The sequence below is a fragment of the Fukomys damarensis genome, unplaced genomic scaffold (genome assembly GCF_012274545.1).
Source record: "Fukomys damarensis isolate Sample0158 unplaced genomic scaffold, DMR_v1.0_HiC HiC_scaffold_12, whole genome shotgun sequence".
Lineage (NCBI taxonomy): Eukaryota > Metazoa > Chordata > Mammalia > Rodentia > Bathyergidae > Fukomys > Fukomys damarensis.
The window spans coordinates 40,042,302-40,068,092 of record NW_022900924.1 but is presented as its reverse complement, the minus strand read 5'-3'; the positions used below and the strand labels follow the sequence as shown (position 1 = coordinate 40,068,092).

At 36.3% G+C, this 25,791-nt stretch overlaps 1 protein-coding gene and 1 long non-coding RNA gene across 9 annotated transcripts in view; one reads left to right on the top strand and one right to left on the bottom strand.

Moving 5' to 3' along the window:
* Pex5l (peroxisomal biogenesis factor 5 like) overlaps positions 1–25,791 on the top strand; it is a 217,273-nt gene that overhangs the window by 106,247 nt on the left and 85,235 nt on the right. For 3 of the 8 annotated variants that reach the window (XM_033762536.1, XM_033762537.1, XM_033762534.1), the window contains 2 exons: positions 17,469–17,534; positions 19,934–20,038. The exons of 2 other annotated variants lie outside the window; for them this stretch is intronic. In XM_033762536.1, coding sequence (XP_033618427.1) covers positions 17,469–17,534; positions 19,934–20,038 — 171 coding nt within the window. The remainder of the gene's footprint in view (positions 1–17,468; positions 17,535–19,933; positions 20,039–25,791) is intronic. 3 more of the 8 variants (XM_033762540.1, XM_033762535.1, XM_033762538.1) reach the window with 2 other exon arrangements.
* LOC117285714 lies at positions 1,463–22,407 on the bottom strand. The gene is made up of 3 exons (XR_004516818.1): positions 22,340–22,407; positions 21,333–21,427; positions 1,463–1,569 (listed from the first exon to the last, which is right to left on the bottom strand). It is a non-coding gene; the product is annotated as an uncharacterized LOC117285714 (long non-coding RNA).

The window sequence follows — 25,791 nt, the reverse complement described above, 5'->3', positions numbered from 1 at the left end:
TAAGTGGTCAAGCTGATAGTTGAATCCAGAGCTCATTGCAAACTTTGGATCTTAACCAGGATAGCGGTGGTTTTCAGGATCATTTGCAGAGGTTATTGAACCACAGCTTGGAGCCTCCACATGGAGTTTCTGATTCAGTGTGTTCTTGTTAAGAAGCCCCCAGGGGATGCTAATAATGAAGTTGATGCTGCAGATTCCAGAGCTGCACATTGAGAAAACCACACTTCTACCATGGTAGTTTTCCAGTGTTCTTTGGAAGAACTTAAACCCAACCTCACTGGATACATATGTACGCCAGTTCTCCATTTAGTGGAATAATCAAGAAATCACTTAAAGTTTTGAATGGGCTTACAGCATTTAGAACCAATAGCCAATATATTAAATGTCCCCCTTTAATAATTCATTTTCTATGCTATGAATATAGAATTCTTCTCTATTAAGGGCAAGGCTGATCTTCTTACATGAATTATGAATTTCAGATTAGTTGAGTAGCATCCCAATCACCAGATTCTAATGGTGTCCATATTTCATTTCTTGAATAGACATGTGACATGAGAACTAATTCAAGGAAGGGAAGCTCTTGCATTCTCAAAGCACCCTTGGACAATAAAGAAAGGGAGATTTTTTTTTTCTTGGCACATCTAAATGGAAGAAGACGGGCAGGGGATTTAGCTCAGCGGTTCGGTGGCCTGCCTTGCAAGCGCAAGGACCCGAGTTCAATCCCCGGTACCAAAAAAATAAAATAAAGTAAAATAAATGGAAGAACAGATATTTATCTTACATCCTGCCCCCTCCTGTATCATCTTGTACTTCTCTTTGATGGCATTTATCATGCTGGAAAACATTTGTGTCATATTGCTCATACTTTCCAAATCCTAAGTTCGTGAGGATCATGTCTGTCTTGTTTACTTCCCAGCCTGGGATGGTGCCTAGAAATATTTTTGGCTGGCTGACAATTACTTCTCAGTAATCCACAATCTTATAGGCTGTGATTCACAGTCACCACAGTTCTAAACCTGTCCAGCTAGCTTCAGAGAGAACTTGTTACAGAGCAGACATTGTGGGGTGCGGAAGAATTTGTGAACACTCCATAAAACCCAAGCAACATGATTTTGTTCCCCACTCCCAGCCCTCTCCCTGGAGCGCTTCTCTGAGATGCCTTCTTCCGGTTAAATTGCTGGGCTTGTGTATAAAGAAAACACACACTGCTCGGAAGAAACCGGAGTTTAATGAAGCAAAAAATAAAAACATCCTATGAATTGAATCCAGCTGTGCAGATATTTCTTGCCAACCGTGTAGGAGTCGGAGTAGCAGGAGCTGTGTGTGAATACAAATGTGAATGGCTGTCTAGGGGCCCAGATGGGTTGTAGGCTGCTCAGACAGATCCAGTGACTGTGTTCCCATTGTCAGGCTCCAGGTGACCCAGGAGCTGATCCTGCCCGTGTACACCAAAGGGGATGCTGATTGAGATCACGCTCAGATTCTGGGGCACAGGTGACTCTCTTCGCTCTCGTTTCTGTGGCGTTAATTCCTGGTGGGTTCCGAAGTACTGGAAAATACTCTTAAAAACTGAGAGGGTAGATATTAAAAGCTTCGCATGGTCTCTGTGCAGACAACTGAACAGAATACATTTGTAATTTAGGCAAAATGGGACTTGCTGGCATCAGAAAGATGACTGCCCTTGAGCAGTGATACCTCGAGGAAAAGCCTGCATTCTGTGAGTCCTGTAAACCCGCATTTGATTGGCATGGTGATGGTGACACTGCTAGCACTATGCTCTTGTGTGCGCCACATTTATACAATAAGAAACAGTCTCATAGAACCCATTAATTAATGTTCTCTCTTAAAGATATTTTTAGGAATAATTTATTTCTTGTATTACCCACTATTTTCTCTTAGAATAGGTTCCCTATGATAGATTTCTTTGTAAAAGAGCTGTATATGTTCTTTTTTTTCTAGAGCTGTACGGTTCTAAATGCATTGTTTCCTATCTGAAAGCAGCTAAAAGTACATAATTGATTAGGAGTCAGTATTCTGATCTAGTACTAAAGAGACTGAGAAAGTGAACTTCACTGAATTCATTTTAAACTAGATTACTTTAAGTTATGGTTGTTTTCCTCATTGATTCTACACGTATATGTTACATGTCTGCTTTCTCTATTTTATTAATTTGTAAGATAATTTCCTTCTATTTATATAGCAAGTTGCAAATAAATTCATCCAAAAATACTTTCTGAGCATCTATTAAATTCCACAAAACACTTTAGGCATTGAACAAAATAGATATGGTTCCTACACTCATACAGCTTAATTTGTAAAAACATGAAAAAGCTAATTGAGGCTTACCTAGAAAATAGATATTTATACGCCAAAAAACTTGGACAGAATAGTACTCTCATTTTGTAAGATTTTTATGAGGATTAAATTAGATCAGACATGTCATATATTGCTGTGACATGACAGGTTAACTATTCATGTCCACCTCTGTTTTTACTTAAAACCTTAAATTTTGCTGAAATGCTTCTGATTCAAACTCTATACCAGAGAATTAGATGTTTCAGATGCTCTGTTAAAGCTAAGGGATGGATGTTTAAATGCAAATTTCTTCATACAAGGGCTCATCTGACTAAATCAAAAGGAGTTTGGGAAAGAAAGGAGGAAAACTTATATGAGCTCTCCTCTAACAAGGAAACGGTTAGGAAAGAAGCCCTCTGCTGAGGGATCCTATTCTCACTGGGAAGAAAGACCACAGGCAGACACCACGACGTTCTGTTAAAAATTCTTAAAATTTCTAAAAATTCTTCCACCCACTTCTTTCTGCTTTACCTCCAAGGAAAAGTCAAGGAGCAGAAAACTTGGAGGGGCAGTCCCTCATTCTTTCGGAGGAACATTTTCTCAGGTGTATCTCTAGAAGGCTAAGACAAACACAGACTTCTAGCACTCAGCCATCTTTTCCTTGTTTATTTTGTTAGCACATTTGTAACTCATGCGCTTTAGTCATCTTTGGGAGTGGTCAGGCAGGCTGGTGTTTCGTTAAACCCCTTCCCCTGTTCGCTTTCTCTTCCCCACCCTTCTCTGGCTCCCCTATCACTGTTTTGTTTTTGTATTGTTTTTCAGGGATTTTTTTTTTTTCACTTCAGAGAGGAAAAATTAAATAAAAGCATCTACTGAGCTTTCCTTCTCATTTATCCCAGAAATAGGTTGCACACATGTCCGGACCATAAGCCCTGCTAGGCCACAGCCATTGTGTCTCCATTGAGTCCATCCTATTTGCAAATTACTCAAGAGAAAGTAAACTGCTAAATTCTGACCCTACAAATGTCCACATATAGTCTAAGTTCCATCAAGTGTGACTAAAGGGCGCCTATGAAGGATCCTTTTCATCATTTACAAAAATAGCCAACGTGTCCCCTATGAGGAAAGCAGCCTGCCTGGGAAAGGTTTTCACAAGCCTGAAAATGATTTTTGTTCACTCGTAATACTTATCAGGCATGTAGAAAGGGGCACTTTGCTGTAGTAGTAGTAGTGTGAAGATCTTCAACTTCATAGTTAAACCCAAATTCAAATCCCACCCTTGCACCTTAAAGGAAATGCTAGAACCTGTTTTGCTGAAGGATTTGAAGGATTCTATTCAGTCTCTCACATGGAGACATGCACAGAATGCCTTTCCTTTTCCTTTCTGCTAATGTACACAGTAAACAACCCAGGATGTATACACGTGAAACCCTAGAGCATAGAACGAGACCAAGTCCTAGTACCTGTGGAATACGTTTCCAGATGCACAGCCATCCTTGACCTGGGCTGAGATATCGTGTGTAGCAGGGAACTGGGTAGAATTACAGGACTCAGAAAAGATCCTCAGAGGTTTTCATTCCATAAAAACTTTCCCTCCCTACTGCCTCTGGCTGTGTCTCATGAGGACATGAAACACACACCAATTATAGCCTAGTACTTATATCACTTAAAAATGGTAACATCATTTATGTTCTCTGAGAGAGGAGACAGATGAGGTAGAAAGGATCATAAAAGAAAGAATAGGAAACTAGTGCTTCTCAAATGTCCACAGTGTTCACTCCCTGAGCTGAACTCTTTACAGCACTGAAATGAGTGATATTTTTCCCATTTTAACTCACAAGAATGGAAGATCACAGCAAGGTAACTTTACCCAAAGTCACATCCTTCTAAGTGAGACTGCTAGGATTTAAACTTTAGGCTTTTTTGCCTAGATCCACAAGGAGGGAAAAAAGGAGTCTTACTAAGGAACCACTTCAGTGATGCTTTAGAAAGTCTCTGCAGCATGGTGTCTTCAGGGCTTTTAACATAAATAGGTCCAGTTCAGGGAATATGAGAGAACACGACCTCAGGGTTGGATGTGCCTGTACCCAAATCCAAGCTCTCACTCTACGCACCAGACTTACAGCCTGTGTACCAGCAGGAGTCTGTCCAGAGAAGCTACCAGATGGAATCCATGTGCTTTTGCCCAAGGAAGAAACAAGACTGCAGTGCAAATTCTGACACATTACTAAGCAGAACCTACCAGAAGGAACAGCATGGCTAAGAGTGTGGGCCCAGTTTTAGATAGATCAGGCTTCTAATCACAGCACTGAGGAGAGGCACTAAAGCACAGTAACAAAAAGCACAGAGTCTGGGCTCTCAGCCCAGCCCCAAGACTTACATTAGTTCTTCCTGTTTCACCCCTGTATGTTTCAGTTTCTTCATCTGTAAAAATCACTGTGATAAAAGTGTATATACTCCAAACAGTTGGATCTAGATACTATCAAAATATATGTAAAGCACTTGTCACAGTGCACCACATTTCACATGCTCTTCGTAAGTGATTATCATTGGCACTTTGATCCATGGCTTCCACATAACAGGATGCAGCCAAACTCGACTTGAAAATATTCAAAGAAAAAAAAAACCTATTTGTGGTGAATATTTATAGACTTCTTTCTTGTCGTCATTCCTTAAATCATGTAATATCACAACTTTTTACCTAACATTTAGATTGTATTAGGTAAATGAGAAGTAGTCTATAGATTTAAAGTACGTGGGAGGATTGTGCCAGTTTTCTACAATACTGTGTTGTTTTATATAGCTGAAGGGACTTGAACATCTGCAGTTTTGGACTCCCGAAGTGGAAAGGCGGGCACGGGATGTCCTAGAGCTAGTCCCCAGTGGATAATGAGGAAGGAGTGTGTTACTACTGCCATCGTTACCAGTACTATCATTACTTAGGTGCCTGTCTTTGAGCAAGCTAGTCTCTCCAGACTTCATGTATGTTTTCTGTAAAATGAGTAAATGAATATAACTACGTTAAAGATGTGTTTGTGAGACTCAGCTGGAAAGGTGAATATGCTTAATACCATTTCTGCAGTTATTTTTACTGCCTAGATCCTGCAACATTCATCCCTTCTTTGAAGCATGACACTTTTCAAATAACTTTATGGCTCTGAATAGTTTCCTCGGGAGAAATTGTTACATTCAGTTTTACACATCAAATAAAGAAGCACTTTCTTCTTGGAGGTTTTGATTTGGAGAATACAACCAGTACACAGCCGTCTTCTCCAGGGCCAACTTCATAAATACTGCCCCGGTGCCTCCCACATTCTCATGTTGCTCAGGAAATTGTTCAGCTCCAGAAATCAGAAAATGCTCTCTACCTTCCTCCAGGCAGAACACATAATCAGTATTTTCATGTGAAACATCACTGCACTTTTCAGCTTTTTTCAATAATCTTCAAAAATTGGGTGACTTCTCTGTATATCTCATCGCTAAATTAGTTTCTGTTGGTCTTAATATCACTGAACTTGAATGCACTGGTCTTTCCTGAAGGCATTTTATTAAAGTTATAATTTCTTCTCTTTTATTTTATTAAACCTCTATCCCAGCTGGATCTCCTTGAAACTTGGGCTCAAGGTAGGATTGACTAAGAGTTCTCCTGTATGGTAAAATTTAACTTCTCCCATCCTAGGACCACTTCACTAGATCTCTACAAAGTCTGGAGGTACTAACTGAAACACCTGTTCTGCACCAGCCACTTTCCTGGGCTCTTCCTGTACGCATGAGGAAGTCACATCTCTGTCTTCTCTTGTTTCTCTGTACCTCATTGATCTAAATGTGGAACTTGGCTCCGTCTCTTAAGTAACAAGCAAAAAATCTGTGTCTTACAGAAGATATTTGTGTAACCAGCAAGCACCCCTGGGAAGAGAACTGGGGGCAGAAGGAATAGATGGGGAAGAGGACTAAATTGCCACCAAAACATTATTTTAATTTCATAGAGTATTTTCAGCCAGTCTTCATTCTCTCTTCTTCCATAGCGTGTTCTTTTTCCTCTTCCAAATTGCTAGTTTATTTTAATCCAGAAATGTAGAATTTTCACCACATTCACAAGGAATTTAACAGAAAATATTAAAAAGGCTCATGATGGTGCCATAAGCTCTTAACGGCCTTTTCCTTGGTTACTGAAATGAGGTTTAAAGATTTGAAATTACCATCAAGAAAGAGTCCATGAAATTCTTAACCAGTAGTCATCACCAACTCTAGCCTATGCCTGAGATGTTGGTGGGGGGCGGGGTTAGAAGGAAGAGGAGTTTCTGTAAGCTGGGTTTGGGGGGAAAAACTTACAAAATCTTAGGCAGACAGAACTATACTTCTTCTATCTATCCATGTCTTTGCTCAATCATTAATTCAACAACCTTCATTTGACACCACTCTACTCACAAAGTCCCGTGCTTGTGGCAACATAAAACAGAATGAGACCCATCTCCATCCGTAAGGAGATCACAAGTTAGACTTCAAAAAAGAAAAAGTGGTGACAGAGCTGAATCTGGAAGAATAATTAGAATTCAGCAGATAGAAAGGAAGAGAAGAAAATTCCAAGTGAAGGAGACCTCCTCTGCAGAGACAAAAACATTATAACATGGTAACGTGGATCTATGCAGCCTTAATCTACATGGCAAGTGGTCCCGCAGAGCGGAGGAAGAGATGAAAGCAGATCTTGCAGAACTCAGCAGAGATAAGGGCCCCAGGAGCCCCTTACCTCAAGATCATCCCATGGCATGCTACAACTTAAAAAGAAAGCCATAAACTTACACAAGACTTAAATTGAAAACAAGTAAATGCTACAGTAACAATTAAAAGTGACCTAATTAGACAATAAATTCCACTGTAGAGGAATCCAAGTTAAATTCTCCCCCAAAATGTCACTTTCTTTGCTTCCTGTGACATAGTTTTTGTTTTATTATTGTAACGGAAACCAGTGATATTAAAATATCCAAATTCAAGAAATATATTTCCATTTAGGAGTACATCTTTTCTGAGGAAATAAACACATTTTAACTGAGGAAAAATGCAAAGAGCTTCACTTTTGCTTTTCAAAGACTAGTTCAAACTTGAAGCCTATTGAAGGAGTTGCTTTTTAAGCTGTCAGAAAAATCTAGCCAAAAAAGTATTTCTAAAACTTCTACCACATAGTAGGTTGACATTTTTAACTCAATTTTAAAATAATTTACAATCATGTCTTTAAAGACATTTATTGTAAATGAAAACAAAACCAGAAAATGAATCTAAATTTTTTACACTGTTGAATAAATGAGCCACAAAATACATATAAATTATACCTAAAACAACTGTGATAGTCTATGGGGAAGAAAATAGAAATAGACCTCTAAAATAATTGATCTTCTTGGACTCTGATAGTAACAGTTTGGGAAAAGCAGCCTTCAAATATAAAAAATTAAAAGAAAATCTTTGTGGTTTTAGGTCTAATTAAATACAGCAACACTTCAAATAAAGAAAACACTGCAAGGCAATGGAGTATTCTACCTAATTGAAATTTTTCATCATCTCAAGACTAAATAAAAGGGGGAAATTTAGTGGAAAATCTTCCTAGCATGTTACTACATCTTTCTACATTACTAAGTACAATATACTAAACCTGGTATTTTTCTTGAAGAAGTGATTTTTACAGGGCACAGGGTCTCAGTGCATTGTAGTTTCTTTACCCTTATATTAGTCATCAGAGAATATTTATTGACCATGGAATATAGATTCCCTCAAACAGTCTTGGTTGTTTGTATTTTTTCTTCTACATAAAAAATTTTTGCAGAAAAATGTTCATTAGTCAGGTGGATTTTTTTGTTGTTGTTGTTGCGCGTGTGTTCATTTGTTTGCTTTTGCTTTTGTCTTATTATACCTGAACAGGTTATAAGTAGCTGGAAAGAAATAGTCTGGTATTGTTAATGCAGGGAGGAGTTCGAAAAAATACTCTTTTAACCAGTAAATTTGGGTATGATGAAAGCATTTTAGCCTTCTTTAATTCACTGTTTACAAGAATGCTTAAGTGAAGAATGTAAGACCTCTTCTACTTTCTAAGAACCTTTTAAAAGTTTAGTAAAAATTAACATATGTTAATGTGGGAACAGCTAGGTTAAAAGAATTAAATATTTTTCTGTATATATAACATCTCTCTAGTATCTATATATAATATATATATACATATATATATATAAAAGAGAGAGAGAGAATTAGTATCAATTTTAACTTATCTAATAAAATATCAGTATCATGTAGTTGCTTTTATCTTGGGACCTAAAAGAGGATAATGCATTATTTAATAGACTGAACTGAGTTCGATCCAGATTTATTTTAAATGTTAATCTCTTTTGATATGTATCAGAGAGTTACAAAGAAAAAAATGTGGGAGTTCCAAGGAGCTCATTTATAGCAGGTTGAGCAAAAACTACATAAGGAACTTAAAACTGATAATATCAAATTTCCCTGTGGTCTACAGTGGCTTGGGGTAGAGAGAGTATGGACACATGATCAGTATGAGAGATTCAGGTCGCCATGCATAAGGCCCAGCACAGTGTATACGTACTGCCGAAGCGAGCACTTCCAGAACACTGGAAATGACCCAATACATTCATGAATGAAATGGCCCACCAATCTACTCTAATCCTTCAGAACTGAAAATAAGATAACTGTGATGCCTATTTATAATTCAGCAGTCAAACCAATGAATTAGTGCAAATATGTATTTTTTAACTACTAAAAATGTTTCAAAAATCTTAAAGTCCTCTGTTAAATTTTCTTAGACTTTGAAAGTTGAAAGTCATCTTTTCTTGTGGTTACATAACTTGGGATAGATTTCTTAATATGGCTCTTTATTCATCAATCCTAGAGCACATAAAAGAGTCTGTGAATTCATTAGCAATCTTATGGTACCTCGGAGTTTTGCAGCTATGACTATAATGGGCCAGATTTAGACCTACCTCGGAGTCCCATTGTTAGGGGAAGTCCATTAACTTTTTCATTTCACTATAGTGTAGCATTATCAGATTACTATTTCAAAATAATAAATAGATCTTTCACATACTATGGACTCCTAAATGCATATGGGTAGTAATTTATTCATCCAATAGAATTGTGCTGATTTATAGCATTATTAAAGCATACCGAATGCTCAACTTTACATATATTATCTATTTGATCCTGCAAAGTCAGCAAGGTCATTATTATCATCATTTCTATTCTCCAACTTAAAAATAAAACACAATTCTCTGTCAACCAAGAAAGAAGAATATCGTTTCTAGGTGTCAAGCCCTCCATTTCTAACTGAATCTTGTGTTCTGTCAACACAGACCTCACCTAACCTCAGTATCATTTGCTCATAAAGCCACACACAGCTCAGGAAGGGCATCTCTCAGCAACTTAAAGTTGAAAGGCAACTGGAACAATACATCAGAAAATATGGAAACCTTCCCTTGAAAGAACAGTGGAAAGATTGTGTGCCTCTAAGAAGGCAAATGTAGAATATAGGTAGTGGGACTTGGACAGAGGCACAATCCAGATCTTGGCTCTGTAATCATCCACCTGGTTTCCTCCCAGCCCAGCCTCCTGGGTGCCAACAAACAGAAGGGAAGACATTCAAGAGGCATTTTGTTTTGTAATAAGTACTTAAGTGGTAGTTCCAGGAACAAATTTCATATATCTACTGATATTTATAACAAGTGTCCTACATTTAGAACCAATCAGGATTATAATTATAGCTAGAAAATTTGATAAAAAAGTAAAATGAACTGGTACATCATGTGCATATAAACAGAAATGGGAATTCTAGATTTATAGTGATGAAAGGAAATTGGTTTTATTTAAAATATTCAGTCACTCCAGGTTCTAATTTATTTAAACATCACTATGAACATCATCCTAAACTCATATCTTCATATATTAGTCAGAGAAGTCAAGGCTATATGACAGTGAGAGACAAACTATAATCCCTACCCCAAAAAAGTATTCCGGGGGGCTGGGTATTTAGCTCAGTAGTTCTGCCACTGCCTTGCAAGCACAAGGTCCCAAGTTCAATTCCCATAATTCTCAGTCAATTCCCACACCTGGTTACACACTGACAATGGCTCACAGCTCTGAGATCTCTCTGTAATGTGCCTCTCTCTACACAAAATGAAAGCCATATTCATCTGCTTTCAAGGAACCCAGAGGCTCAAAGAAGAGCCAATCCACACATTGCCAGTGACACCCAGAGATAAACAAAGATGCCAGGGTCAGATCCAGAGTTTTAGGATAGGAATTCCCAAAGCCTCAGTTTCTATCTTGGAGATGTTTCAGGGAAGTCAAGCAGCCACCTCAGTTATAGACCCTCTTGACTAGTAGCTTGTAAAATTGGTCTAGTTTCTGTATCTTTCTTTTCCTAAGTTATAGCAACAAAACCAGGGCATTTTGGGACTTGGAAACAAGCTGATAAAATTACTTGCGCCTGACAGAAAATAAGGAAAAACCACACAGACTGACACAGAATAGTCAGACTCCAGGGTCACGCTGGTTCATTAATTAGTAACAAATTTGCCTGAAATATTCCTAAAGAGGATGAATTCCAATTCAACAATTAAAAGTTCTCCTTTAGAACAAAGACAAATGCAACGTGATCCTGCCTCAAAACATCTAGGTAAATTTTCTGTCTCAGATTCAGTAGTTTGCTAACAGTATTAATGTATGGTCTCTCCATCACTTTTATAGAAAGAGAGAATTCTATCTCTTTGCTCCAAAATAATGACCTTCATCATTTAAAGGCTTCCAGTATGAGAGGGAGATGAAACTCCTGTGACTTGTTCTTTTGCTTATTAGGTATATTTATTTACTACAGATGAAAAGTTGGGGGATGTATCTAGTCAATGATAAATAAACTTCCAGAGGTATCCACGTCTTTCCAAGGGAACCTTTTCATGGTCCTGACCCCTTATTTAACTGTAGAGATTCTTCTTCATTACATTTACTTTGGAATATTTATCAATTATAGAAAAAGATCAGGAATAACAACAGCCAATTCTTATATGTGGCTCCTCCCAGTTTCCTTACCACCAACATTTAATATTCAAAGGTCCTGTGTACTACACCAGCCTGGCTACCTGCATACATTAGAAAGCAGGCATTAAAACCTCTTCCCCTACCTCCAGAAAGTGGCCAGGTCTCACCTCCTCCTATGCCCAAAACACCCTTGGGTACACATATTCAGCAACTCCCTGTGCCAGTGATAAATGATTTTTACACTCCACTTTCTTTTCAGTGTTGGAATACCCATCCACTTACACAAGTAACAGCGCTCATACTGGAGCGGATTCCTTTTTGAAAAGCAAACTTTATAATCTTTAGGACCTGTGTTTTAATCATTCTCCTGTTTCATAAACTAATCCCAAAAAGAAGGTGCCTGTTTGCAAATAATCTGAGATATCTGACAAAGAAACAAAAATGACAACAGGAACCCTTTAACATATTTCACACAATCATCAAAAACCTCAAAATACGATGAATTTGAGAATTATCATACAAAAAAGAAAACACCTGGTTCTACATTTACTTAATTATTAAATATGTATCATTTATGTAATCCATAATATCAGGCTAAAAGTTAAAAAGGAAAAACCTGTTCAAACTACCCTAAGTAGAAAAAGTTGCTTGCAGGTACATAAAAAATGAGGTCATCCTGAGGTTAAAAAAAATGGTCTCAGGTAATGTAAGTCTCAGGTGATGCAGAGTCACAAAAATCAGAGGAAGCCTCATGGCAAAACTTTACTCATTCAGAACAGATCACTGAGGATTGAGTGTTGCTATCTTGGCCATATGTGGTAAGAAAGCTTGCCAGGAAGACAGGGTGTGGTGATACTAAAATGCAAGGAGTGTTTAACCTTCACAAAAGAACAAACAAATGGTAAACTGTAGAAAATGGATCTTGTTAGTTAAAAAGAGTTTCCTCTGTCCTTCCAATCAAATTTTAAATATCTTTACCTGGCAACACTTTATCATTAATGGATGTTTATTTATATGTTTGAAACTATTTCAGTTCCTTAAACATCTAATTAAAACTTTTTATCTAATTCAGAATCATCCTCTGTCAAAGTTGGCCATATAGTGTGATTTCACTATCTTAAATAATTTGAAAAGATACCCAACACATTCATTTATTGAGTGAGCTTATTATGCGCCAACAGAGACCTATATCAAATACAAAATGGTTCAAAAGAAATGAATACTGTTTTTGTTTTTATGAGATAGTATCATGATGTGACATAATTGAAAACATTTCACAAAATAAAGGATTAGATAAAGTCCCAGTGGGGAGCTTAAGCTGCATGCATAGCTCAAGAATTTCGGGTACCTGACAGACTGTTCCTCAAGTGACCAACTATTATGTGTGATCGAAATATACAGTGAATGCTTAAATTAAAAAATATTTATTACAGTGAAAGACGCATTGCCATTAATCCCCTTCAAAATCCCCCCCCCCGCCTTGATTTGTGTTTTTTGGTACCTGGGATCTAACTCGGGTCCTTGCGCTTGCGAGGCAGGTGGCAGAACCACTAAGCTAAATCCCAGTCCCCCCCCACCTTGTTTTGAACACATGAATCTCATCATTCTTTGCACTTTCTGAAGCAATTCTGGAAGTCCTCTGTCAGAGTGTCTTCATGAGGTAGGATCAAAAATGCAGTGAATTCTTCTGCCAAGTGTTATCCAGCAGAAAGGTAGACTTGTAAAGCCATAACGGTGTGTCTTAGTCTCCCTTATTCACCACATCTGCCACCATGTGATCTCTGGCTGTTCCCCTAAATCAAAATCACTGTGAGAGGTAAATGTTTTGTATCAATTTAGGATACTGAGGCAGCCGAGACCGTACAACTAAAGCCATTTACAAAAGAAGAAACTGCTTCAAAAAGTGGCCAGATTATAAAGAATAAGCAATGAGACTCATTCATAGGAAAATGGACACATATTGAGGATATACTGCTATGTGAAATAAATAAGTCAGATGTGTATAAATACCGAATGGTTTCTCTGGTGTGAAAAACTACAGTGGTACATAAGATCCTAATGAGATAATTGACCATGTGAAATAGGAAGAAAAGGGATAAGGGTGTAGGGGAAATGGGAAGGGTAGGGGAAAGGTAATAAGGGAAAAGGAAAAAAATGAGAATGAAAAAATGGAAATAAAGTATTTGTAAATAGGGAAGGGCGGAGGGGGTGAAAGGAGGGCAGGGATAAGGGGAAAAAATGAGAACCAAGACCTGTCATGTAAAGGTACAAGATCCCAATGATGAATGTAACTGTACTGTAGACCTAAAATGTACCAATAAACTCAATGAGGAGAAAAAAGTGGCAAGATTGATGGGATAAGTAAGGAAGAATATTTTGAGGGGGATTAATGACAATGTACTTTATACTTCCATTTTTTTATTTTAATATTCACTGTATATTTATCATACCTTTTATATAATCAGAAGAAAGTGGTATGTTGTGCTGTGGAACCAATAAATGGATGACTATAGTCATTAAAGACAGATGTTTTAAATTTAAATAAAAGAAGACATATAGGTTGACTGAACTTGCTTAGATCTGCTCCTGTATGGTCAAAACTGTACCCTAAGGCAGGAGAGAATGCAAAACAGACTTATCTGGTCCCCAGTGTTGTGTTGAGTTTTGTTTGTTTGCTTCTTTTGTTTTTGAGTGTGTGTTTTAGGGACTATAAGATGAAAGCTACTGATTAGACACCCAGTAGGACTAGTGAGTACTGTTAGGAAAGACTCCCTGACTCTTTGACAAAAAAACAATGAGAAAAATGGCAACAGCAAAGGAGCCTGTTAGGGCAGAAGAGGGCTGTCAAATGAGGCCGCCCAAAGATGACACAGGTAGGACCTTCAGGGACAGAAACAGCAGCAGCAGGGATACAGGGCATGGAGCCCACAAGTCTTTTAAAGGCCCACTAAAGTGTTTGCACTGTGATGTCTATTAAAATAAGCCACCCAACTATTTTATAATAATAAAAGTAAAATAATAAGTCCAATCTGAATTAGTTTTGTGTTCCCACCAAAGCAACCACAAAATATGAATTAAACTTTTCTTTTTGTTATGAAGGAATGGGTCCTTGAAGGCAAAAGTTCCAGTGGCCCATGAAAGCCATCCTGTCAGCCTGCTAGGCTAAGGAAAGTGAATGTGCAGAGGGTGGGATTGGAATCCTAACAGCTACGATGGAGAGAGGCTTGCAGTCAAAGACCATGGCAATTGCTCCCCTTAAGTTCCTCCTACAGCCCCACCCACCCACAGTCTGCAAGGGCAAATCAGAAAGTACCAATTAACACATAACACAGACTGAACGCACAGTTCCATACTGTGTAAATATAATTAGAGTCACTCCTCATTTGTCTCAGGAGACCGCCTAGGAAAGGTGCTGACTTGAAGAACTGTCCATCTGTGATTTGCAAAAAAATAAAAAAATTTTTTAAAATGCACCAACTCTGTTGGGGAAAATGATATACACAGAGAGAAATACACAGTACTTGGAAGTCTTCTTAAATGTCTTGTATCCTTGTTTTAAATAGATAGGCACTAGTTTAGTTGCTGCAACTTGACTACTCGTTATAGAATTAGAAATCCCATTGTTTCTACTTGCAAACAAATCATTGAATCTAGGAATTCCTTATGAGTTGTGGATTCCAGGTAAGAATCTCTTATTAAGAGGGAATTTTGCCCGTGCTTCTTAATTCACTGGATCTGTGCTTCCTTCAAGATGTTTAGGACCCAGCAGCAGTGTGCTCCAATTTAGTTCTAGTTCCACCACTTTTAAAACATACAAAATGCTCTGCTGGCTGGGGAAGTGAATGAGTTAAAATAGGGCCAGTATGCTCCGAACCCTGGTCTGTGTTGGAGGAAATCCACAGAAGCACATTCGGCTGGGAAAAGCACACAAGGGATCACCAGTACTCAGAGGGCACTGGGAAACACCCTGACCTTTTCCCATGTTGAGCGTTTGAAGAGAGCGTGACACGCACTGTGATATGCCCAAGTGATCGAATATTATCCTGGCTCTGCAGGTGAGATGAGGACAGTCATCACGTTGGCCTTTTTTTGTGGCCAGCTTCCTGCAGGTGCTTAAACCCAGGGTGCAGAATTTGTAAGATGTATAATAATTTAGCATATGCAAAACTGATTAACATTTCCTTTGTAATAATCTTGCCATAATGGCATTTAATTAGCATTAAGAATTAGAGGGTCACTGAAGCTTAGAAACCTAAGATCTACTGAATAAAGTTTCTATATATGAAATGCTTAGGTTAGTTTTTCATAAAGATTAAAGGAAAGTGTTTTACTGGAAATGTGCTCCTGAGTAAAATTGTGGATAGCTGATTCTTCCAGAAAGGAGAAAGATTGGCAGAAATATATTTGCTTAAAGGTTTGGGGTGCTGGGGGAGTAGCTCAATGGTAAAATGCTTGCCTAGAATGCAGAAGTCCTGGGCTCAATCCCTAACATCATAGGGAAGGATTGCTTATATTCAGTCTGAGTAATTATTGATTACTCACTGACAGCAGTAGCTATCTAAAATTTGATTGCTGGCCAGGGATTTAGCTCAGTGGTTCGGTGGCCTGTCTTGCAAGCACAAGGACCCGAGTTCAATCCCCAGTACCGAAAAAAAAAAATTAAAATTTGATTGCGATCATAAACAATCTACATTTATGACAGTCAGTGTAGGACATGAAGGAGAGCCTGCTAGCTCCCTCAGCCAGATAACAAGAGTAGGCATGGTAAAGAATGTAGCAGGCAGCCCTAGGAGGCTCTGCATCCCCTTTTAGGCTCAGCAAAAATAATGGTTTTGCATTTTTGGCCAAATCACATCATCTTTGAGCTTTACTGGCTTGACTATCTATAGAACACAGTATCTACCTACAGAGTTATTCCAAGACCAAATGAGTAAAATTGCATCAGCCACATAGCAACGTCCAGTACATGATAGCTTCTAAAAATAGTTTTGTTCTCTTCCCTGTGAGACAGGACAGCAGCCAACACCTCCTCATCTAAAGACATCTCTGGTGGTTCCACAGCCGGAGATTCCTGTGACGCCCATTATTTTCTACTCTGAAATTTCCATTCCATAGTAACAAAGAAGAAAAGAAGCAGGCCAATATTAACGTCGTTTGTTTTACTCCCTGCATCTCATTTGCTTATGCCTGCTTGTATATTAGAAGTTAGGAAAAAGATTATTCTCAAGAATTATTCGTTAGAAAGGCTTTCATTTTATATGTTTCATTGGTGAAGAAACAAATGATTAAAAGAAATAGAAACATCAAAGAATTTTCCACAGCAAAGGACCAAGAAAAATAAACTTCCCTTTATGTTGATAGTGCTTTCCAAACAGTCAAAAACATCTCAAGATCTTGAAAAGGAGTTTAAACTGATTTTTCAAAAATTATTTGAAAAAAAATAGGCTGAAATAGTCACTGGAGGATGTTGTAACGTGATAATCAACTTCTGAAGTTTCAATGTTACTTTTTTATTCTTGCTAAAAATGATGCAGAATCAAATAAGTTTCTTCTGAAGTACATAAAACACTTAGATGCATGAATGTACTTTCAGTGTATATTTTCTTTTCATTGTCTTCATGTTGTTTTTACTAGCTCAATAGTGAAAACCTGGGTTTGAAGATTACATAATTATGCAGATATATGACTTTTAATGTTTTAAGCCACAGACTTCATAAAGGAAAGACACCTGCATGTGATATTACTGTCAGCCCCGTAGAGCTGCTAATAAGCAAAGTTTAGTGGTTTTACAAATTGTTGAATCAATTATCAGCCACATTCTGAATTCTAAAAGAATCATCCCACAAGATAAATGGAGAAGACAGAAATAACAGCTTGATTTGACGATACCATGTGGAGGTGGCAATAGGATCTGGGGGAAATCTTGCTTTGATATATGAATGCGCTCACTCGAAGTGGCACGATTTGAGACACTGTCTCTGAAACCATGGCAGTATCGTTACGGCAAAACTGTCCTTTCTGTTCTCGGACTGTACCACAGTTGTGAAGCAGTGAGGTTCATGGGGTATTATCTCAAAAGCCAAAAGGCTATAAAGAAAAAAGTTGATGGCAGGCGCTAACATGGGTGTCATGACTCTTTTCAGGTAGTAGGTGTTACCTTGAAGAGAAAGTGGCACTGTCTTCAAAAAAGTGACCTGACCCTGGCTTTGGTGGGTTTTTCTGCAAGAAATAAAAAGCACCGCATGTGTTTATTATACATCCTTTCTAGCTGACCACTGCTTTGTTCTAGAGTTCAGCATGAAAGGACTAATTTGTTTTTGTTTTGGTTTTTGTTTTAGTGAAATGGCATGTCCGTTGCTAATTCTAGCTACTAAAGTTGCACATGTACAAAATATCTTTATATAGTTTATGGATTGGTAGCATTTCAAATAAATGACATACTGAAACATTGACCTGAAATTCTTTGAGATGCTTATCAATTGACATTTTTGACCTCAAGAAAAGTCTGAATTATTATTTTTAAAATTATATCTTGTAACATTAGATTTGTTCTAATATATATAGTAGGAAATTAAATATTAGCATGCCACTTAGTTTACTGCTATTTATTAGAACTTATTGGTGCATGGAAAGACTTCTTCGGAAATGATTCTGCTCTTTTGAAAGAGCAAGCATAAAAGTATTTGTCATAAATCATATTTAGTCTATAAATGAGCATAGCTTATAAAGGTATACTAAAGCTTACAGCATGTAATGTTTCAACCAAATAATTTTTATATTTGAAAATCTTTAAGCAAATTAGTAGTATCACAATAAATCTTTTCCCAGAATTCAGAACTGTATGCATCTCCATTTTAGGAAGTTCACATTGCTTCATTAAAGAGGAAACCTGGACTCATGTACCCTGATTTGTTTTCTAATGAATCATTAAGCTTCCATTTATTCTTACAGAAATCAGTTAGTTTTGGTCACATAATCTTTTCAGAACACATATAAAAATGACTACCAATATAGCTGCAGAATAAAAAATATTTAATATTTGATATTCCCTCTTGAAAATACAACATTATCCTTCACTAAAGACTAGTTCTTAAGTTGAAACAAGCTTTCAGCATTGCAAACAGATTCACACATTTCAAAATCTATTAACTCTGTGAAAAATTCATCTTTTTTCTCATAAAGTTGCTACTGGCTACATTTTAGAAAGTTGATGCCTGAGGAAATGGACACTTTTGATCCCTAGAGTGAACCTGCCTTCTAAATACTTAAAGCCCTTGGAAAGCCCAAGAGAATGATGTAATCCTATCCCTTTTCATTGCATAGAAACTATCAAGATTTATTAATCTCTGGAGTTAATACTGACCTTAGCTATTAATTCCCTTTTCGGGTAACACATCCCCATGTGTTCATTTTTTTATTTCTTTACCTATGATATCTCTGTATGCTACATTTGTATTTTAAGTAGGTTTATAGCACATTCATTTTATATGTGCTCTTAGAAGAAAATTACTTCTTCTAGAGAGGATCTGCCAGAGACCTGAGAAAATCAGGATTTTTTCATTTGTGTGTTTGCTTGTTTTTGAAGTATTTAAAGGTTATTTAATTTTTACATAGTATGAGATTTATACAGTTGGGAAGGTAATATTTGGGTTTTTTTCATTGTGCTATATCTAATAAATTATAAATTCTTTATAAATTTTTTATGGGGTTTTTTGTTTTTGTTTTTGCTTTGGGGTTTTTTTTTTTGGCACCGGGGATCGAACTAGGGTCCTTACGCTTGTGAGGCAGGTGCCAGAACCACTGAGCTAAATTCCCTAATAAACTATAAATTCTAAAGTCATAAAACCAGCTTGCCCTTTTAGAGTTCATGATTCTGTTTTGAACAGAGACAGAGACAAACAGATACAAAAAGATCAGTCCTTTAATACTGATCATCTTTTGCTTCTGGATTTATAGAGTTCTCAGACTAAGAGATGTTTCTAAATTCTACTAAAATCCCATAGTCTCAAAAACATTGAAAGTGGCAACATTTTTAATTTAATCATGATTTTCGTAAATCAAGTTGGGTGAATTCCTACTATGTCAAACTGAAGAATTCTTGAATTCTTAGAGATTTTGAAATATTTTTACACTTTTTATCCCCAGTCCACTGAAAAATAACAAGGACTCCAGACATCACCCACAAAAGCCCTCTGTGGGAGTCAGATTCTGATCCTAATCTCTGTATCAAGCTCTTGTCATTCAAAATATTTAGGGATTATACAATCATAATTTATAAATGCATAGACTAGGCAACCCTATTGTTTTTAAATTGATAATATAAAAATGTTTGTGATGCTAATAGCCTTAAAATACATACCTATAAATTACTATGTTAAAATTAAATATAATATATCAGTTATAAAGGTAAAAAATGTAGGTAAAAGTTCGCAAATAATCTTTTTTCAGATTTTGTGTTTTTTCCTCAGCCAAAAGCCTCAAGATTCACTTGCAGCAGCAGCCTACCTCTTCATTTATGTTGGATTGCTCTTTAAACAGTAGAGTATCTTGTGATAAAATAAGTTAAAGATTTCTCCTGACACAGTCATTGTTGATTTCACTGTTATAGGGAAAAGGCTCTAGGGCGGCAGATAAGGCTGTTGCCATGGTGATGAAGGAGATACCGAGGGAGGAGTCTGCTGAAGAAAAGCCCCTCCTTACTATGACATCACAGGTGGGCAGACCCATAGGGTTCCTGTAGGAAGCTGACATATGTCAATATATCAGACAATATGATCATTAACTAGAAAAAAAAAAAACATTAACTCTGGAACCAATTTTTCTTAAAGACAGTTTCAATGAAACAACTGTACATAAAATGCAAGCCAAAATTTCTAAAACAAATTTTACTGACTTATTTATTCATGTATTTTAATTTTAATTACTCAACTTTAGTTTTAAAAATATACATGCAAATACTGTAAAACATGTTGTTTCTTTAAAAGGAGTCTAACAACTTTGTGAAACAAATAACAATTAAGCTAATGGTACATTTGAACAACAACCAAAAAAATCAAATTCCTGTGAATAAATACAATTATATTGTATACATATGTCAGTTTACCAGTAGAATATCTAAATTTTCTTAAATGTTAAATATATTTATGTTGTGACTATGCATACTACATATTTGTCTATACATATTTATGTGGATAACTAATTTACAGGAATGAGCCAGAAGTCCCTGAGTCCCCATGAAGAAAATGGCATTTGTGACTCTGCTTGTACTTAGTGATCTTGACAACAACAACAAAAAATTATCTCTATTACAAGCTCATGAGGGCCATTTTCAGCATTTACTGTAACAAGTATAGCAAAACCCATTTGGATTTGTATGCAAAGACATGCTGAGACTGTGGATCCTGTATGTCCTCAGGGACTTTTGAAACACCCTGTAAAATCTACATAAATATATATAATATACTCATCACCACTCTGTGGAACTATCAGTTTTAAACTCTTAACTGAAAAATATTTTTACTTGCATTTATCTTATAATTTAGATTAGAATGTTATTTTAAACATTTCATTTTTTCCATAATGTAATAGTAAATGCAGTGATTTAGTTCTTATTATATGCACATGCCTCGAATTAGAAAAATGTCCATTTACAGTCCTCATGAAAGGCATTGATATGAAAAGCTAAATTATGGCAACTTATTTTTAGAATATCAGCAGATCTTGTCTCCAGCTGTTGCCAACATGTGTGGTTATATTTTATTCTAAATACTATGTTGTAAGTAATGAAAATTATAACACTAAAATTGAATAAATTTTTAGGCTATTAAAGATTCCCAGGACTTTGGGATAAAATTCATATCATCAGGGATTTTTTTCTTTAAATCCATAAAAAGAGATGTTTCTTCCCAGTGACACATAGAAATAGTTGAAAAGAAATTTACTTCAAATTTATGAAACTCTACTTTATGTAGTACAGGAGATGTAGATATTTTGTAATTCTTGCCTACCAGAGTCAGACCTTTGTGAATTCCATGCCTGAAATATTCAATCCACAGCTCCTCAGGTACATAATTGGGAGGTGAGAAGTTCTTGGAGATCTTGGCTAACAAGAGAGGCATATGCATTTTATCTACTGATGCTGGCACAATTGTGCTGCAATATCTCATCTCAGGACATCACAATTTAGGACAAATTTTTATCCCCCAAACCATGCATTTCCTATGCAATTCCCAGCTATCTTTCCCAGATGTTCAAAATCACCATCATAACCTAGCTTGAATTTAAAATTTATTGCAAAACAATATTTTTATTTTTTAATTTAAAATTGTGATTATTACCATTCTCTCATATTCAGAACATGTGTGTACCAGTTCCTTCTTTAATCCCTGTCTAATGTTGCATTAACTGTTTAGAGGTACCAGTTACAGTTTTACTGCATGAAGATTATATAATGCTTTCTCAGATACATCATATTTTTGTTGCCTACTGGCCCGTTTATGAATCAGCAAACAGAGAAATCTGATTCATAGAATTTAATGCACCTGTTGTGTTAATAATTTTATGGAATTGACTCAGTGACAGCTGTGATACAATTATTTCTCAGTCAAATACAGTTTTATTAGTTGATATACTTTATCCACTATACACAAGTAGCTTCTTCCCTGCTATGCACTAGTGGCGTGCACAAGCCAAAAAGAAGCAGAATGATCTGAAAAAGTGAGTACTCCCCATGGCAACCATAGCATCCAGTCCACATACCATACCACATTCTTATTTGTTATCCTTTGTGAATGTACTAGTGTCTGCCCTGGTGTCTCCTGTAAAGTCCCCTTATGACATGGTGCTACATACCACTGAATATATCAACTCATCTTCATCACTACTCTATTGATGCCAGCTGCTCATGTCAGATTCCAGATACATCTTAAACCAATTGCTGCTCTCTCAATAATGTCACCGAAACAATTATAGTAGGTAGAATACAGAATAAGTCACTGAAAGACTGGGTCCTTACCTCATTCCGTAATTGTTCACTCAATAGATCTTAAGTGTAGAATAGTCATACAGTCCAGTAGGTTTTATACTATGTGATTGTTATTGTGTGTTCCAGAACTTTCAAAGGAGCTTAGCTATACACATTCCACTGAAGCCACGTATAGCACATGGAGTAAACTGAACAAAGCAGAAAAGTGGGCCAGATGACCTGAGTTCAAAAATCGCTGGACCCCTGCCAGCTGCTTTTTCTGTTTAACTTAATTATTAATTCTATGTTAGCAAAAAGCTCACGTTCATGCTGTCCTAGATTAAGACTAAAAATCAAGCAGTATGTAAACAAGTATGCACTGCTAAATGTCCCAGGAGGAAGAAGTATATTCCAGTAGCCAAGTTCTTTAAGGAAAAGGCTTTGCTAGATCTGTATTGTGCAGTAATAGCAGCCACTGGTGACATGTGGCTGCTGAGCACTTTTGGCCTCTTGGGATTGAGATGTGCTGTAAGTATAAAATAGAACCCACTGCCAGAGACTTGGAGACTTAGCTTAGTGATGGCATGCCTGCCTAGCAGTCGCAAGGTCCTGAGTTTGATCCCCAGTACCAAAAAAGAAGAAGAAAAAGAAATAAAACAAATGCCAGATTTTGAAGACCTAATTTTTGAAAAATTGTGCAGACTGTCACACTAATAATTTTTATATTGAACATATGTTGAAATGATAGTATTTTTAGATATGCAGTATTGAATTAAAAAGATCATTAAATTTGATTTCATTTGTTTCTTTTCCCTTTTTATAAAATGGCTACTGGATCATTTTAAATTTTGTTTCTCATTATATTCCTATTAAGCTACACTGCTCTAAGCTGTAATAAAATAATTCTGATCTGAGAATAGGAGGGGAAACTGTGCCAGAAGATTACACATAAAAAATGTATTTATGAGAATAAAATGACTTTACAGAGACTTTTTCTGTGGTAAGGAACCTTGAGAGATTTTTATTTTGACCATGTCTCCTGGATACTTTAGTATTTAGCAAGACACATCCCACTCGTTTTTTCTATAGAACACAGTGACTTAGAACTGTAATCCAGGTCCAACTGGTTAAGCGACACTATTTTTTCTTTGCACTCAGCCTTTATTGTTCTATCTGTTCCCACTCTTCATACCTCAACATTGATTTAACTGTTTTGTCTGATAAAGATAAAAAAAAGTCTTTGATTGGAAAAACATCTTCAGAGTTACTAAATATGGCCTTATTGGAGGCCATATTTATTACTAACATAAAACAGTTGCCCTAACTACATTCTTCTGCCTACCTTAGTGTTAGTAGTGCTAAAATTAATGATAGCTAACCATTTCCCTATAGATAGCCTTATTTTATAAGCCTAACTATCATATTTGGAAAAATGTTTATAATTCAGTTCATTGATATTTAGATCAAGTTGAAGAGTTAAAAATTATTACAAGGCTATCCTTTACAAGAAGACCCTCTGGTAATTATACATACGAACTAGGCTGTGTCACAAGCCAAGTACTTTTAGCTCATGGAAACTTAATTCTGTCAGGTTTCAGAATTTCCATGACAGAGCTCCAAAAGTTTGGGAGTTTAACAATGCATGGTAGTGATTCAATTGCCTTGTCTTTTCAGTAAATTCAGTTCATCTGCTGACTCTTACAATACAGTCACTCTTTCGATAGGCATTACATACATTGATAAGCTTGGATAAGATCATGACCACAAACAAATAGTTCTACTAAAAATTAGATAATTAACAAATGACACTTACCATAAATCAACAGTGTCACATAGAAGAGGAATTTTTAAAAGCACAAATATATACTTATGAAAAGCATATTTTTGTTTTATTCATATAGAAACAAAACAAACAAAATTCTGTCCTTTAAATAAGGTAAAAAGACATAGTATATTACTACAAGTTATTTAAATCATAATTTCAAGTATGAGATGTTGTCAATTGTTTGCAACTTATCTTCACTTAAAATTTTTCTTGACATACTAAAATATTTAAACATAAAAATATGGTATTTTACTATAAAACAACAGTCCAAGATTATTAATCTAAATCATAAATTTATGAAATAATGTGTCGTTATCCTTTATATTATAATCAAAATGTATTTTTCTTTATCAATTTTTAGTGATATGTTATTACAAACTTTTCCCTCCATATTTTTGAATTAAACAATATATTTCTCAAAAGATAAGTAAATCACAAAACAAGGAATATAAACATACACTGAAGTTTAAGTAATAGGCAATATTTTAAAGTCAAACCTTTGTTAAATAGACCCCTGTCTCTTAAATTATATAACAATCTAATTTTAAGCATTAAACCTAGAGTAATTCAACCAAGGCAAATTTTATTTCAGCTAAAGTTTAAGACAAGTATCCATTAAAGCAATATTTTCTACTTTTGGTGACTAATATTAGTCATATCAACTGACTAGTTTCTGAAAGCACTATAATTCATTTAGGTCATGTGATTGAATGCATGATTACAAGGAAGATACAAAGACTCAATAGTATTTTGAATCCTGATTGACAAGAAAGCCTTACTTGCAAACTTTCACCTATCTTCTTACTTCTGCTGTTTCTGTGTTCACTTAAGTGTTTTCTCTCAAACTTTCCAGATTTGAATCTCCGATTTACAATCAGTGAGGGGAAGAAGTAGGGTTAAATCTCAAAGTGCTGTTTGTCTCCCTTTCATTTTGGTCCATAGCCTTCTTCCCAGTGTAGGTCTTTATTTCCATTTTTCCCGTTATGCATTCATACTTGGCATTCTTGACTTCCTGATTTAACACTTGGTAGAAGCTTTGCAGTTAGAAATGTTCGTTTGGGTACCACTAGGTTTCCAAATTTTTAAAAGATGTGACACCGGGGAGAAATGGACTTAGAAGTGTAGGTTCAAACCTGCAAAGAAACTGCTAAATATTTTTGAGGCCCACTGACCTCTTTGTGAACTATTGAAATCCACTATAAAATTGAGGGCACAAAATTTACCATTCAAAAATTTACCATAATATCAGAACAATATTTATTAAATTGCTATGGGATTTTAAAAAGTGAATCTGGTTCCTAGTTACAGTCTATTGGGAAGGGAAACAGACAAAACTAGAGATTATGATACTGAGTAGAACGTGAGAATTTGGATACTTTAGAAAGGCACTTACTGCTTGGCACTGAAGAACGTTCCCAGGAATGTCCCAGTTAAATGGGATCTTGGAAGAGAGATAAGAACCTGCCACCATTAGATGGGCTTCTGTGTGTGCATGCAGACACACATGTACGTGATTTGAGATTGAGCCCAGGGCTTTGTGGATACTGTGAACATTACCAGTGAACTATACTCCCAGCCTTAGAAGGGTCTTTGAATTGATCCAAATACTGGGAAGAGGCCAGAGCAGATTAAGAAAGAAAATTTAAAACTGTAAAAAAAAAAAAAAAAAAAAAAAAAA